The sequence below is a fragment of the Gallus gallus genome, chromosome 29 (genome assembly GCF_016699485.2).
Source record: "Gallus gallus isolate bGalGal1 chromosome 29, bGalGal1.mat.broiler.GRCg7b, whole genome shotgun sequence".
NCBI classification, from domain to species: domain Eukaryota; kingdom Metazoa; phylum Chordata; class Aves; order Galliformes; family Phasianidae; genus Gallus; species Gallus gallus.
Window position 1 is genome coordinate 671969 of NC_052560.1, and position 10279 is coordinate 682247.

Genomic DNA, 10279 nt, shown 5'->3' on the forward strand with positions numbered 1-10279 from the left:
CCCCTAATTCCTTAAAGAAGAATTGATTGGGATCATTGTCCTGGCTGGGTGGCATGTAGTAGGCAACCACTTTACTTCCTTGTCCCTTAATCGGAGCCCAGAGGCTCTCCACCACCTCACAGCCAACTGTAAGCTCCATGCAGAGCTCACGTGGGACACTGAGGGCACAGCCTTCTGCTGGCTGGATACAAGTGTTGCTTGAAGCAGACAGGACAAAGCCCTCCCTCCATGCCCCCCTGAGTGAACGCCCACCCCGAGAATGGCAGTCCCCCTCCTCCATGCCCCCCTCTGAAATGCTCCTGTTCCTGCAGACGGGGCGCTGCGCTCACAACTCTGCAGGGACTCATGTCTGCAACAGAAGGACTTTCCCCACAGCAGAGGGAAAGCAGGGAAGTTTAGGAGGAGAGGAAAAAAATGGAGTTTTCTAACCCTTAGTGCAACTAAACAAAATGTGTGACAAAACAGTGGGGGACATCAGCAGTTCAAGTGATTTTTCAGGGAGTAAAAGTGGAAAAACTTCTTCATTTTTATTTCCTGTTCACGGAAAACCTGCTCATTGCTTCTGAGCACATGGTGATGTAAAAACAAACAACAAAAACAACAACAACAACAAAAAAAACAGAATAGTGAGAATTCTTTTTTTCCTAAAAGGAAAGAGGAGACACGTGACTGATGCCACTTGACAGGTATTAGTGGATGCAGCTTAAAAGTAAACCATCCCAGCTCCTGGCTGGGTTGCTGCCTCCTGTTGCTGGGGATCCCCACGCCTCCCAGCTGCTAGTTTCCTCCCCACGCATTGGGCTCCTCCAACCCCCAGGGCCCTGCTGTACCTCTCCTGCACCAGACCAGGCCCCAGCTCCCTGGCATGGAGGAAGCAGCGCTCCTCGGTACTGCAATCATCATCTCCTTGCAGCTTGCTAGGATGTCGGGGAGCTTTCACAGAACCTCACCTGAGGACATGGGCAAGCTCCTGCTGGCTTCACTAGCTCACCAAAACCAGCCTCCACTTCCTGCAAACTGCATTCCAAGCACAGCAGCTTTAGCTGAGCCCAGCAAATGTGAAGGCTCTGCTGCAGAAGGGCCAGCACATTGCTCAGACACTCCTTCCCAAGATCAAAGCAAAAACCTTCAAGGTCAAAGGGGAGCTCTCATGTGGACTAACATGGATTTTTTTTACCCTTTAACAAGGATTGAGCTCTGGATGAAGCTCTTCCTGCAGTGCAGGCACTTCTACGGTCTCTGCCCTGAGTGGATCTCCAGCCTGCAGAGCCCAGAGCCATCCATCACACACAGCACACCCCTCACAGGGCCATTCCCACCACGTCTCACACATGCTGATGATGCTGAAGCACACAGGGCCTCCAACGTTCTATGTTTCCAACTTGAAAAATCAGAAATGCATAACAGTCTTGCACATGGGCACCATGGGGGGCTGGTCAATCTCTTGGGAGCTCTGCCTGTGCCTGTGCTGATTCCAGTGTGTGCAGAGGTGGAATATTATCCCTCTCCTATCCCTCTCCTCATTCCACACGCTGACATTCACCTTAAGAACAAGAAACAAGAACACAGTGAAGAAAGCTCCAGAACAACTCAGCTACTTTATTCACCCCCTTCCCTTTCCACCACAGATGATTCTCAGAAAACCTCCAAGAGCCACGTTACTGCTCTCCTGACCATTCTCTCACATTCGTCTGCGCACTCAGAAATTACTGAGAGCAACACACGCACACAGACACACAGAACATCCCCACACAGCCGCTTCTCCTAAGGAAATGGCATCAAAAAGCTGCAGGCAGGAAGAGCAGAAGAGGAACGTGGGCATGCTGAGAGAACTGCTTTGGGAAGCAAGGAAAGGCCATCTGAAGCTCCTGGGTTAAGGCCCTTCTGCAGAGGGTGCCAGCGATGCCATCTCCTTTGCCAGCTCTTCCTGTGTGGGGAGAAGCACAGGGGTCTACCCCATCCTTGGGCATCCTCAAGCTCTCTCTCCTGGAGCTTTCCCCATGAGAAATGAGGTGCCAGCCCTGAGAGAAACTCTTCCTGTAGGAGAGACACTTGCAGGGCCACCGTCTCACGTGGACTGGGCAATGCTTAACGAGGACTGAGCTCTGGATGAAGCTCTTCCTGCAGTGCAGGCACATCTATGGTCTCTGCCCTGAGTGGATCCCCTGGTGCTTGCTCAGCTGGGAGCTGTGGTTGAAGCTCTTCCCACACATGGGACGTTTGTAGACTTCTGCCACGACTGCCATCTCCTGCAAGGGAGGAGCTTCGTGCTCTGCACAAAGCCCTTCTCACACTCGAGGCATTTCTAAGGCTTCCTGCCACGTGAACTCACTGGTGCAGGCATGTCCTGGACTTCACCCAACTGCAGACACTCTGCTACCTCAGCAGGTTTGAGCTGTGGCCAAAGCTCTTCTTGCAGGCTGCACGTCTGTAGGGTTCCTCACGTGGATCCACTGGTGTGTGATGAGCTCCCAGCTCTGGACGGATCTCTTCCTGCAGTCAAGGCACTCACAGGGAATCTCCCCGGCGTTGGTTCTCTGGAGTGTACTGAGGGTTGAGCTCCAGATGAAGCTCTTCCCACACTCCCAGCAGACAGAATTTCTTCCTTCCTGGCGACGTATCGGCCCAGCTGAGGTTTCCTTTGGGTCCTCACCTGTTGTCCCACAGCAGGTGAGTGTCTACAGGGGAGATAAGAGGTGACTGTCCTTGCACACTGCCCTGGCAGAAACGTGCCACCTGGCAGAGGGTTTCCAGTGGCTGTGACACATCCCACTCTGGACTCTCCTTTGAGTGTCCGCTCAACACCTTGACTGCAGCTGACAGAGAGCAACATGCAGAATTCGCATCCAAAGAGGAGAAAGAAGAGCAGCAGAGAAGAAGATGGATTTTGGCTGCCGAGCTCTTCCTCTACTCAAGGGATTTGTAAGGTTCAAAACACAAAGCCACAGGTCGTAACCAGGCTGGGGTTTTGGCTGAAGCTCCTCACAAGTTTGAGGCTCTGCAGGATCTGTACCTTCTGTGGCAGTGCCGGAAGGTAACGAGGCTGGAACTGCTTTTGAAGGTTCCCAGAGTCTTGGGGTGCTTCTACAGCCGTTGTGCTTTGTGGTTGTGCTTGTGAATGTTGAGATGAGATCTGCGTTTAAAGCTCTTTGCACACTCCGGACACTGAAAGGGTCTCTCTCCTGTATGGATGCGATGGTGGCAGGTGAGGTGGGAACTCCTTTTGAAGCACGTGCCACACTCACAGCACTTGTAGGGTCTCTCCTCTGTGTGGGTTCGCTGCTGCTGCTTCAAGTCAGAACTGCTTTTGAAGCTTTTCCCACACTCACAGCACTTGCAGGGCCTCCCTTAACTCGGATCTTCTTTTGAAGCTCTTCCCACACGCGGGACACTGAAAGGGTCTCTCCTCCATATGGATGCGCCGATGCAGGTTCAGTTCAGAACACTTTTTAAAGGCCTTTCCACACGCAGAACACTAAAAGGTCCTCTCTCTTGTGTGGATGAGCTGGTGCTGCTTCAAATCAGGCCTTCTTTTGAAGCTCTTCCCACACTCAGCACACTGAAAGGGTCTCTCTCCTGTGTGAATGTGCTGGTGGCAGGAGAGGTGGGAACTCCTTTTGAAGCACTTCCCACACTCAGAGCACTTGTAGGGCCTATCCTCTGTGTGGATACGCTGGTGCAACTTCAATTCAGAACAGATTCTGAAGGTCATCCCACACTCGGGACACTGAAAGGGTCTCTCTCCTGTGTGGATGTGCTGATGGCAGGTGAGGTGGGAACTCCTTTTGAAGCCCTTTCCACACTGAGAGCACAGAAAGGGTCTCTCTCCTCTGTGGATGCACTGGTGCTTCTTCAATTCATAACTGCGTTTGAAGCTCTTCTCACACGCAGGACACTGAAAGGGTCTCTCTCTTGTGTGGACGTGCCGGTGGAAGTTGAGGTGGGAACTTCTGCTGAAGCTCTTCCCACAAGCAGAGCACTTGTAAGGTCTCTCCTCTGTGTGGGTGTGCTGGTGCAGCTTCAATTCAGAATTGCTTTTGAAGCTCTTCTCACAAGCAGAGCACTTGTAGGGTCTCTCTCCTGTGTGGATGCGCTGGTGCACCTTCAATTCATAACTGCTTTTGAAGCCCTTCCCACACTCGGAGCACTTAAAGGGTCTCTCTCCTGTGTGGATGCGTTGGTGGCAGGTAAGGTTGTAACTGCTGTTGAAGCCCTTCCCACACTCAGAGCACTGAAAGGGTCTCTCTCCTGTGTGGATTCGTTGGTGGCAGGTGAGGTGGGAACTCCTTTTAAAGCTCTTCCCACACTCACAGCACTTGTAGGGTCTCCATCCTGTATGGATGCATTGGAGACGTTTCAGTTTGGCTCTCCGTTTGAAGCTTTTCCCACACTCACAGCACTTGTACAGGCTCTTCGTTGCGTGCATGCACTGGTGGTTAATGACACTGGAATCTATTTCCAAGCTTTTCCCACACTCAGTGCATGGATTCTGCTTTTTCATCTGACACACATCCTTGCTCCTGGGTCCTTCGGCATGCTTTTCACCTATGTTGAAGTGCAGTGGGCTCCTTCCTTTCTCTTCCAGATGCTCTCCCAGTGCCTTCTTGATGTGCTCACCCTGACCTTGCTCCAGGCCTCCTGGGACATCCCTTCTGATTTCTCCCACGCAGGCTCTATCCCACCGCCTTTCGGCCACACCACTTTCCTGCACATCCTCCAGTATATCTGTAATCCCAGTTCCTGCTGGAGGAAAGAGGAAATCCAGAAATTGCACACGGTGCCCAAAATAAAACACAGACAGAGAGGACTCTTCCAGCCCCAGCCTCCTCCTTCCCTCCCTCCAGCAACTCACCTGGGCTCAGGTCTCCTGGCACGGCCTCAGGGCTACGCACATCTGGGATCCAGGGGTCTTCCCCTCCTTCAAGCAGGGAGATCAGCCCGGGTTTGGGGGCTGGAAGTGGAGCTTCAATGACAGAAACAGGGGAGATGAGAGCATTTCCATCATTGCGGCACAGTGACTGTTCAACATCTCCACTGTGTGTCCCTCCACATGGAGAAAGCACCATTTGGCCCTGAATGACACTGGGGCCACAGCTTCCTTTGGAGCAAAGAAAGCTTTTACATCTCCGGAAATTATGAAGGGATATTTGCTTTAAAATTAACTTTACAACAGCATGCTTACTATCTTAGAATATATCACTGATCGTGGCATCAAAATATTTATGGCAATTGAATGGAAAATCCTAAATTCTAAAGGAGTAACCAGCAAGTCGTCCAGTTGCTGGAGCTGGTGGCATCAGGCAATGCAGCAACACAAGGGGTTTTTAAAGTAAGCTGATCTTCCCCCTGCTGACTGGTGCCTGCTGGCCAGCACTGACCCTGGGCTTTTATCACAGTACTGAGCACAGTAAGACCTTATACATCACACACTTCTCTGTCTTTCGTTTGTTTCTATTGTTGTGGCATTGGTTAGGAAGAAACTGCAGAGCGTTCCGAGTGTAGGCTCGGAATACAGAAAGTCATCCTGCACAACCAAAGGAGCCCTAACGAGGAGGAAAGGCAGCAAAGCCCTCACCCAGCCAGGCCACGCACTGGTACGTCTCCAGCATCACGTCCCGGTAGAGCGCTCGCTGCGCAGGGTCCAGCAGCGCCCACTCCTCCCTGCTGAAATACACGGCCACCTCCGCAAAGCTCACGGGCTCCTGCAAGCAAAGAGGCTCCTTGCTGGCAACAGCCAAGGCCCAGGGAAGCAGCTCGCACACGACACAAACTCCCGTCCCAGCCGCTTCTCCGGCCCCAGCACACGCATGCTGGCTGAGGGCACCTCCCTCTCCCCCTGCATTCACATCCCTCGCCCCTTGGCCTCTCCTGCCTGCTTCCCACAGCCCCTACCTGACACGGATGTGCTGTGGCCATTTGCTGCTCTCCTGCAGCCTGGGATGATCACGCCTGGAAGGCACAAGTTGAACTGGAGCCTGCAGGGACAAGAGAAAGGGCAGGGCAGCTGGGAGGCAACCCAGCAGTCCCTGTCCCAGCCCAGCCCTCCCCAGCCCATCTGCAGGGCACTGCCTCTGGGATGGCACACCAGGCCAGGCACAGGAAGACAACCAGCAACAGCACTGCTAACGCTCTGGCTCAAAGAGATGAACCATCACAAAGCTGTCTCAAACTGCGGGGCTGAGAGAACTCATAGCTGACACTCACTTCAACAGCTGAGGGCACACGGACTGCGTGCCTAAAAACAAAGCATGGCAAGGAGTCGGTCATCTCACCCCAAAACAGGGAGCAGCAAAAGCACCCCTCGAGCTCTCCTGCACAGCAGCGCGCTGCACGACAGGATCTGCCCTCGAGCAGGGATGGCTCTCGAGGTCACACCTGCACAGAGATCCCTCGCAGCTTGATGTCGAGACTCCTTCTTGATACAGATCTTCTGTAAGAGACTCGGGGTTAGTTTGGAGCTTTGTGAGTTTCTCTAATGATATGTCTTAGTGTGACTGGGAACATAGGATTCCTCCCACATAAAGCCTTGGCTAAGCCAGGGACTCAGAGTGGACCCAGCCATATCCAAGCTCCTTACCTTTGTGCCTTGAGAAGGCTAGGTCGGATGTGGGAGCACTCTGAGCCTTGGGACTCCTTGAGCCAGTGTCAATCCAACTCGGTTCTGGGAAGCTGAGCGTGCAGTTCCGGCAGCAGTGTTAGGATTACCAATGGAAATGGAAGCAACTGTTGTGCATCAAACTGTCACAGCCAGTGTTGGCTCCCAGGTGAGAAACGTATGTCACACATTCACTCTGCAATCATACATTGCCACAAAACGCTGTTCCCAACCGCCACAGAAACAGGGAGGCTGCTGTGCATGTACTTCATGCAGCTGCTGACCTCCGTGAATCAAAAACCACTGACGTTCCCCAATACTCCTTTTCTGCTGCGGCACAGGCTGGAAGTTCTGATGTTACAGCACATTTGGACAAACAACAAAGATCTCTCATTCTCACCCACAGTCCTTTAGGCCACACTTACGGGGCTTTTACTGTTGACCTCTTTTGCAAAATGCAAAAGGAGAAGTGGCCTCAACGGATGAAGAGAAGGCGGAGGTACTGAATGAGTTCTTGGCCTCAGTCTCCACTGGCAGCCAGGACTCCAGTATTTCTCACCTCCCTGAGCCCTGCATCCCTAAACCTCCAGCTGGGGACCGGGGGAGTAAATCCCTCCCCACTGTAACTCAGACTGCAAGTCCGACACCGCCTCATCAGACTGAATGCAGAAGTTTGCTGGAGACACCCAGCTGAGCGCTGCGGTTGACACGGTGGAAGGAAGGGATGCCATCCTGAGGGACCTCAACAGGCTTGAAAGGGGGGCCCGGGTGAACCTCATGAGGTTCAACACCGCAAAGTGCAAGGTTTGGCACTGGGGCCCGAGGAATCCCAGGCATACATACAGACTGGGAGGAGCAGTCCTGGAGAGCAGCCCTGCAGAGAAGGACCTGGCAGTCCTCAAGGATGAAAAACTTCACGTGAGCCAGTTGTGTGCTCTTGCAGCTTGGAAACAAAATGGTATCCGGGGCTCCAGCAGAAAACGGGTGGCCAGCAGGGACAGGGAGCTGATTGTCCCTCTCTACTCTGCCCCCCGGAGGCCCCATCTGCAGTACTGTGCGCAGGCCTGGAGCCCCCAGTACACAAAGGAGAGAGAGCTGGTGGAGAGGGTGCAGAGGAGAGCCATAAAGATGATCAGAGGGCTACAAAGACAGGCTGAGGGAGCTGGGCTTGTTCAGCCTGGAGAAAAGAAGGCTGAGGGGTGACCTCATTGCAGCCTTCCAGGACCTAAAGGGAGCCCATAAACAGGACGGGAGGGGAGGCAACTCTGTGAACGGGTAGATAGCAGCAGCACAAGGGGAAATGGTTTGAAGCTGAAGGAGGGCAGATGCAGGTTGGGTGTCAGGGGGAAGTTCTTTACTCTGAGAGCGGTGAGGTGCTGGAACAGCTGCCCAGAGAGGCTGTGGATGCCCCGTCCATCCCTGGAGGTGTTCAAGGCCGGGCTGGATGGGGCCCTGGGTAGCCTGGGCTGCTATGAAACGTGGAGGTTGGTGGCCGTGATAGCAGCAGCGGGGCTGGAGCTTCATGAACCGCGAGGTCCCTTCCAACCCGGGCCATGGTGTGATGCTCCGCTCTTCCTCCCCAGCAGCACCCAAATGGATGGCAAATGGAAACGCCGTGCCCACGCTGCCACGGGGTGAGGGAGGAAAGGGTGACGCGCTCCGCCCCGCTCCGCCTCACCTGCTCTGCTGGGAAGAGGCGGCCGTTCTCCTGGAAGCGGCACCGACGGCTCCGTCTCTGCCCACAGGGCTGAGCGCCGTCCCGGGATGAGCCGGGAGCAGCAGCCCGGGAGGCGACACAGCGGCAACGGTGCCGCTCGGAGAGACCTCCAGTGGAGGGGAGGGGAGGGGAGAAGAGGAGAGCAGGAGAGGGGAGGGCAGGGCAGGGCAGAGCGGGGCGTGGGGGACACAGAGCAGCGGAGCCAAGCGAAGGCTGAGTCCCGTCCCGTCCCGTCCCGTCCCGTCCCGCCGGAAGACACGCCGTCCGTGGCCGTGAGGGAAGAGGAGTTCCGGGCTCAGTTGGGCTGGGACGACTGCCTGGGCCGGGCCGCTGGGTTTGGGCAGTTGTGGCATACAGCATTTGGTTGCGTTTCATTGGTAACAAAAAGCACCTCACCGCCTTCCTTAAGGAGGGTCTGTGTACGTGTAGTTCTGTCTCCGGGCTCCTATCGCTCACGTGCTGAGCAGTCCTTTCTCGGCCAGGCAGCCCCGTCCCTTGTGGGCACTGCTCTTTGTTCTCCGGGCCGTGCACCTTCTCCCCGGTGGGGGGAGGGGAAGGAATGTGCGGGTGGGGGGATGTTGGCTGGATCTGAGTGAGGAGGAGTTGAGGTACCGTCTTCCCTTTTCTTCCCTTCCCTTCCCTTCCCTTCCCTTCCCTTCCCTTCCCTTCCCTTCCCTTCCCTTCCCTTCCCTTCCCTTCCCTTCCCTTCCCTTCCCTTCCCTTCCCTTCCCTTCCCTTCCCTTCCCTTCCCTCATGTGTCCATTTCTTTCCAACTGTTGGAAATATCCGAATGATTTTGTCAGGACAGTATCTCTGATAAAGCAGACTTTATTCCTAATTGCAATGGCAGGCATCCCACAAGCAGAAGAGCGTTCTTATTGGTACAGACATGACAGCTTTTGTACCTTGTTTCCCCCCCACACACCCCTTGCCTCCCCTGTTTCCCCACTGGCTGGGTACTCCAGGTTCACAACCTTATCAAAAGGTTTACATTTGTTAATCACTTGTTAATTCCTGTGTTATGTGGTGTCAGTCAGCAGCAGTCCTTTTGTCTCTAACATGTCTCAGTACCCTTCTCATTCGTACTGATGTGGTGATTTTCTTCAGAGTCTTTGTTAGACAAAGAGTATGGAGGGAGGTGCCAGATGTTCCTCAATATGTTCTTCAGGCACTCCCTAAGGCGTGTTACGAGTTGTCCTTTTAATTTGTGCAGGACGTTCTTGCAATGTGTGTGACATATATTTTTTTTTCATACAGTCTATACATAAGTTGTTACTAGCATATATATGTATGCTGTTAATTGTTTAACTTCTCCTCCTTTAATTCTCTGTTGCTCAGGTCCTGTCTATCCAGCACCAAAAGCTAGCAGTTTTCCAACATCAAGGGGTTTGTGATTTGCAAAGATATCTATTACATCTACCTAGCCTTTAACTGAAGGCCCAGAAGTGTTTCACATGGCTGGACAGACAGGAGCTTCAGTCTTTGTGCTTATAACTTACTCCATCTACCTAATCTCGATGGATATCTCTATATCTATATGTATGTATATACTATTTTACTTATATACTGAGTATGCGTTTCTGGGGAAGGTTTATCTAGAGGACGAGCAATGCAAAGTACCAGAGAACCCTGCTAAAGTAGAAAGACCCCTGAAAAGAGGTATTAATTGTAATAAAGGACCCAAATGGTAGCAGAGGCCATGAAATTAACCAAATTCTTATCTTGTTCTGATTGGGGAACAACATTCAATTCCCACACTCCCACCACACAGGCAATAGCCTTCCCTTTTTCACAACTCACTCCAGTCTCTTTTGCCACGTCCTTCAGCCATCCCACACTATAGCCATCACTCTGTCACCCATGGAAGGTCATAAAGCAGGTGTGTGTATTGCGGCACCGGCTGCCAGAGGGATATCTCCTCCTTACTCGCACATCATGGAATGAGGCCACTGCACGTTTCTAGGCGT

The 10279-nt window shown here is 53.1% G+C and overlaps 1 protein-coding gene across 2 annotated transcripts; it reads right to left on the reverse strand.

Moving 5' to 3' along the window:
• Positions 1-1446: 1446 nt before the first annotated feature.
• Positions 1447-8818, reverse strand: LOC112531075 (zinc finger protein 501-like). 2 transcript variants are annotated; one of them, XM_040653862.2, is made up of 5 exons: positions 8274-8818; positions 5893-5975; positions 5576-5702; positions 4853-4963; positions 1447-4740 (listed from the first exon to the last, which is right to left on the reverse strand). In XM_040653862.2, exons 2-5 carry the CDS (start codon positions 5914-5916, stop codon positions 3476-3478), a joined length of 1527 nt encoding a protein of 508 aa, XP_040509796.1. In that variant the 5' UTR covers positions 5917-5975; positions 8274-8818; the 3' UTR covers positions 1447-3475. The 2 variants fall into 2 exon arrangements, with proteins under 2 accessions (XP_040509796.1, XP_040509795.1); XM_040653861.2 differs by having other exon boundaries at positions 1447-4743.
• Positions 8819-10279: the final 1461 nt, after the last annotated feature.